A 6,157-nucleotide genomic window follows, 5' to 3' on the forward strand; every position below is an offset into this window, starting at 1 on the left:
TCTGTTATTTATTTTTTTGAAGCATTACTAAGATTTATCACTTTTGCAAATTTATTGGCTTCAATAAAATCCCAAGGTTGGTTATTTTTTTATAGCTATTTGTTTCCTGACGGACGAAATCAGAATCCTGACTTGACAGGCTTATGTGAACCAACTCCCCAAGACCACATCAAAGTGACCCAGGTGAGTTTCGTTTTATATTATAACCATATAACTAGAGCCAAGCTTTTATACATACTTAATAGAATTGACAGTAGAATTGTATTAAGTGATTAGAACACTTAAATTTTAAACCGTTGACTAGATTAGTGAATTTATGTGTGTAGTTTCTCTTAAAACCATGTAGCTTAAAATAGGACCAAGACTAGATGATTTCTGTTTAATGGGAGAATATTGACTGCTGTTGTGAAACTTTTATATAAGAAAAATTTGTGTAGAAAGTAAATTTTAATTTTTCTGTTTTTAGCATTTATAGCTATAGTCATTCATTCATGCAACAAATATTTGAAATAGGATGAGTAATCTCTTAATTTTTTTTAAATCAAAGGAACAATATGAATTATACTGTGAGATGGGCTCCACATTCCAACTGTGTAAAATATGTGCTGAAAATGATAAGGATGTAAAGATTGAGCCTTGTGGACACCTCATGTGCACATCCTGTCTTACATCCTGGCAGGTATGGATCCAAATCATGCATTTTCTCAGCTGTGTAAGCACTCTGAACAACTGGGGATAATATATCCTTTACAGGTAAAAGGGATGGCCTGGTTTGTGGAGTAGGTTTTAAACTTTTGATTTCTTTCTTTTTTTTTTTTTTTTTCTATCCAGGAAATGTATTTCCTAGTAAATGAATATTTTAAGTTCTTTCAGATGTGCCTGTTACCATCTCCTGTTTCCTCTGCAGGAATCAGAGGGCCAGGGCTGTCCTTTCTGCCGATGTGAAATTAAAGGTACTGAGCCCATTGTGGTAGATCCATTTGATCCTAGAGGAAGTGGCAGCCTATTGAGGCAAGGAGCAGAGGGAGCTCCTTCTCCAAATTATGATGATGATGATGATGAACGAACTGATGAGTCGCTCTTCATGATGAAGGAATTAGCTGGTGCGAAGGTAAGACTGCAATTTAAGATACTGGCAAAATCCATTTTGAGTTGTGTTCTAAAGCTATAGAGTACATAATGACATCCAGACCATAAGGAGTAATAATAGTTAATATTTATTGAGCGTTTACTATGTGAGAGATACCATACTAAGCAATTTTTAAATTTTAGCTCATATAACCATATGAGTAGGTGCTATTATTATCCTCATTTAACAGATGAAGAAACTGAGGCACAGAGAGGATAAGGAATTTGCTGAAGATAACACAGTAAGTTGAACCAGAATCTGTGGCCAGATAATACTGGCTTCAGGGCCTATGCTCTTACTGTCTGTATCGTAAAACTGGGCTTTACTCTGATAGCTTGGTGGAGAAAATGAAGGGGAATAAAAGAATTGGACTCTAATTTACTCCTGAGAGTAGAACATGTTGTTCTTGTCTTTTTTTCTAATGGAATCTTGGCATTAGAAAGTTAAGTTTGGTGAGGAGGAAGGAGACACTGTAAATTATCAAATAAATGGTAACAAAAATGATTAGAGGGTGGTAGGAAGTACCCTGTAGAAACTAAACAAACTATAAAGGCCCTTGTAAAGATAGACGAGATAAAGGCTAAGAAAGGATCTGATCAAACTCTGCTATATCAGATGGTAAGGTAGAACAAGAATTTATTCTCTATATCTTAAAAGTAAGTCAGCCATGAAGATTTTAGTAAAATATAGGACAAACAAAGGGTTCCTATATTCTGCAGATTCTCTAGAATGTTATAAATTTATGGGGTGCATTTTCTTGGTACAAATGAAGCTTTCTTTTTTTATCACCCTTTGACTGCCTCACACATAGTAGGTGCTCAATAAACATTGAAAGAATGGATTTTATCTCTTAAATAATTAGATCCAGTGTATATCTTCTTCTGTGTCCTCAATGCCACTGCCTTATTTCAGGCTCTCATCATCATTTGTTCTTACTGCTACCAGAGTAATTGATCTACAACACAAACCTGACCACCTCATTCGTTTGCTTCATTCCTCTTTGATGACTTCTCATTACTTAATGGGTTAAATCTATTCTCCTTTCCAGGCACTTTGCACTGATAATCCTTTCTAGTTTATATTTTGTGATCTAGCAAGGCTGAACCACTAAAAAATTCTCAATGCTTTTGTCTTAGTAGTTTCTATGTAATTTAGCTGTTTTCATTTTCTAGCAAACCTTTTCAGACTATACCCTGCTTTTCCCACCCCCAACTCACACATATTTACACACATAAAGTCTAGGCCTGGCCAGGTGTTTCTGGGTTTCTGTGTATATATCTGCTATAGACTTAACACCTTGTAATAATTTATGAAACCTGTTTCCCATTATAAAGTTCTAGAAAGCAAGAGCTATATCTCATTTGTAATTAGCTACTCAAAATTGAGCACATAGTAATTACTTTGAAGGTTTGAATGGAAACTGAACACTTCAAAGCAGGAATTGTTCAGTTTATCGGTGCTATATCATTAATGGATAATTGAGGAAATCTGGATTATTTAAGTGGTACATTTTTGGTTTTCTGAAGTTGACAGTAGTCTTGAGGAAAAACTCAAGTAGAGATTCATTTGACATAGCAGTTTCATCTTCTTACATAGGTTGCTATCTGTTCATTCATGAAAATTTACTGGTAACCCCTAGAATATTAGGGAAGCTGAATAAGATAAATGATTCTTCATACATGTATTTATTTGAAATTAAAATACCCTTTTTTCTTCATGAATTTTTATAGATGGTAATACTCATTGTGGAAAAACAGGCACTCACATTCGTTGTTGATGGTACAAATTAGTTTTTTTGGAGGACAATTTGACATCTACTGAAATATGTAATGTTCCCAGTTTGAATTAGCAATTCCATTTCTAGGAATTTATCCTAAAGAAATACTCAGTGTACAAAGCTACAGATATAGTTACTCTTACAGTATTATTTGTAATAAAAAAAAAAAATTAGAAACAACCCACATGCCCACGTGTCAGTATTCTATTGCTGCCATAACAAATAACTACAACTTTAGCAGCTTAAAACAGTACATATTTATTCTCCTATGGTTCTATAGGGCAGAATTCCAACACACATTCCATCTCCCTTTCTGGAGGCTCTAGGCTCATTTTAGTTTGGCAGAATTTAGTTCCTTGCCAGTTGTAGAATTAAGATCTTGTTTCCTAGTCAGTTGTCAGTTTATGGTATTGTCAGCTACTAGGGGCTAACTTCATTCTTTGGCTTCTGGACTCCTTTCCTCCTTTAATTATATCTTCCTGAGATTCCTTGCTTTTAAGGACTCATGTGATTAGATTGGGCCCCCTTGGACAATCCAGGATAATCTCCCTATCTTAAGATCTATATCTTTAGCAGAGTTCCTTTTTCCATATAAGGTAACACATTCACAGATTCTGAGTTTTGGGGCATGAACATCTTGGGTGAGGAGGATCATTAGTCTGCCTATTACAATCCATATAATGGAATGCTCTGCAGAATGAGTTCAGTTTACATATACCGAAGTGGAAAGCTATCTAATATATATTAAATTTAAAAAACTGTATACTACGTATAGTATCATCTATTTCTGTTAAGAAAATTGGGTTGTAAAAAACTTTTTAACATGCATAGGGAAAAAGTTGGATGACTGCACAGCAAATTACTATTATTTCTGAGGATACAAGTCCAGAGGACTTAAATTTTATGGAGTATTTAAAATTTTTTTTTCAATTAACATATATTACTTTTACAAGATGTTTATTGTGCTAGGTAAGTAGCTCTGTGTTGAGTACTATACAGAATAAGAAACCTAAGACAAAGGCCTGCAAGGAGCTAGTAGTTTTATTTGGGAAGAGAATATATATGTAAGCGAAACACTATTTAACACAAGGTAGACAGTATACACTGTTTTCAGTTGTTTGATGCACACTCTTTAAATACTGTGGGACTTTAGAGGAAAGAAGAAAATGAATGCTTTCTTCAATAATTGATAAATATGAATGATATTAAATTTACTCATTTAAATGTGATAAATGTACACTGTAAAAACTTGAGTAGAGAGAAAAACAGCATGTATTACATTGTCTCTTGGCTACGTGGTAATTTAGTCTCTTAATGGACATTCATATTGTTTCTAGGTTTATACATATTGATATTCTTTGCATGTCTAATTGTAGGTTAAATTTTTAGCAGTAGAATGCTGGATAAAGATTTATGTAAAAATTTAAATTCCGATAGAACAGAAGGATATAATTAGGGGAGAGGCACATGGAAATTTCAGTCGGTGGTGTTTCATTTCTTAGCTGAATGGTAGCTACTAGGTGGCTGTTTTATTTTATTATTGTTTGTACCTTACAATTTGTATAAGGTATGAATTTAAAAATTGAGTAAAAATATTTATCTTTTTTGATAGATTTTTTAACATAATTTTATTTTTCAGTTATAGTTGACATACAATATTATATTAGTTTCAGGTTTACAACATAGTGATTAGACATTTCTGTAAGTTATGAAATGATCACCCCAGTAATCTAGTACCCATCCGACACCATACATAGTTATTACTTTATACATTATTGACTATATTCCCTCTGTTATACTTTACATCTCCATGACTGTTTTGTAAATACCAATTTGTACCTCTTAATTCCTTCCCCCCTTCAGCTATCACCCCAACATCAACATGTTCTGGAAAACATCAACATTTTCTCTGTATCTATAAGCTTGTTTCTGTTTTATTTTGTTCTTTAGATTCCACATGTAACTGCAATCATATGGCATTTGTCTTTCTCCGTGTCACTCCACTGAGCACAATACCCTCTAGGTCCATCCATGTTGTCTCAGATTTCATTCTTTTATATGACTGAGTCATATTCCATTGAATATGGAATATTCACCTCATCTTTATCCATTGCATCCATCATTGGACGCTTAGGTTGTGTCCGTATCTTAGTTATTGTAAATAACACTACAATGAACATGAATCTGTTTGTCCTTCGAAGCAGTGTTTTTGGTTTCTTTGGATATATACCCAGATATGGGATTACTGGGTCCTTGTCTCATGTTACAGCCTTTGTTTTAAAGTCTGTATTGTCTGGTATAAGTATTGCTACCCCGCTTTTTATTTCTTTCTTTCCATTTTCATGAAATATCTTTTTCTGTCCCTTCCTTTGAGTATGTGTATATCTTTTGATCTGAAGGGACTCTCTTGTAGGCAGCATATGTAAGGAAGAGTCTTGTTTTCTTATCCATTCAGCCATCCTATATCTTTTTCTTTTCATTTGTTATATGTTATTATTTTTTATTATGGTGACATTGGTTAACGAAATCTAGTAAGTTTCAGGTGTACAATTCAACATTAAGGCATATATATACATTGCATCATGTGTTCACCACCCATAGTTAGATTTCTTTCTGCCACCACATATTTGACCCCTTTTACCACATCTACCTGCCTCCTCCCCTCCCCTCTGTTAACTATTAGTCTGTTGTCCATGTCCATGACTCCTTGCTTGTTTGTCATGTTTGTGTGTTGCTTTTAGATTTATATTCCACATAGAAGTGATATCATGTGGTTTTCAACTTTTTATGTCTGGCTTATTTTGCTTAGCATGATTATCTCAGTATATATCCAGATTGTCACAAATAGCAGTATTTCATCTCTTCTTATAGCTGAGTAATATTCCATTGTATATATGTACCACAGCTTCTTTATTCATTCATCTGTTGTAGGACACTTCGGTTGCTTCCATGTTCTGGCCCCTGTGAATAATGTTGCTATGAACATTGATCTTCAGATATCCTTTCTGATATATGTTTTCAAGTCTTTGGAGTAAATACCCAGTAGAGGGATTGCTGGATCATATGGTAGATCAATTCTTAGTTTTTTGAGGAACCTCCATACTGTTTTTCTTAGTGACTGTACCAATTTGTAGTCCCACCAGCAGTGTATGAGGGTTCCTTTTTCTCTGCATCTTCTCCAACACTTGTTATTACTTCTCCTGTTGATAACAGCTATTCTAAGCGGTGTGAGATGGTCTCCCATTTTTTGA

General features: G+C 34.2%; 1 protein-coding gene across 1 annotated transcript in view; it reads left to right on the top strand.

Annotated features, from left to right (window-relative positions):
- The window catches only part of CBL (Cbl proto-oncogene), a 94,674-nt gene that overhangs the window by 50,937 nt on the left and 37,580 nt on the right, over nucleotides 1–6,157 (top strand). Inside the window, 3 exon segments of the mRNA XM_006912610.3 lie at nucleotides 96–183; nucleotides 548–679; nucleotides 908–1,111. Coding sequence (XP_006912672.1) covers nucleotides 96–183; nucleotides 548–679; nucleotides 908–1,111 — 424 coding nt within the window.

The sequence above is a fragment of the Pteropus alecto genome, unplaced genomic scaffold (assembly GCF_000325575.1).
Source record: "Pteropus alecto unplaced genomic scaffold, ASM32557v1 scaffold215, whole genome shotgun sequence".
Taxonomy (NCBI): Eukaryota; Metazoa; Chordata; class Mammalia; order Chiroptera; family Pteropodidae; genus Pteropus; species Pteropus alecto.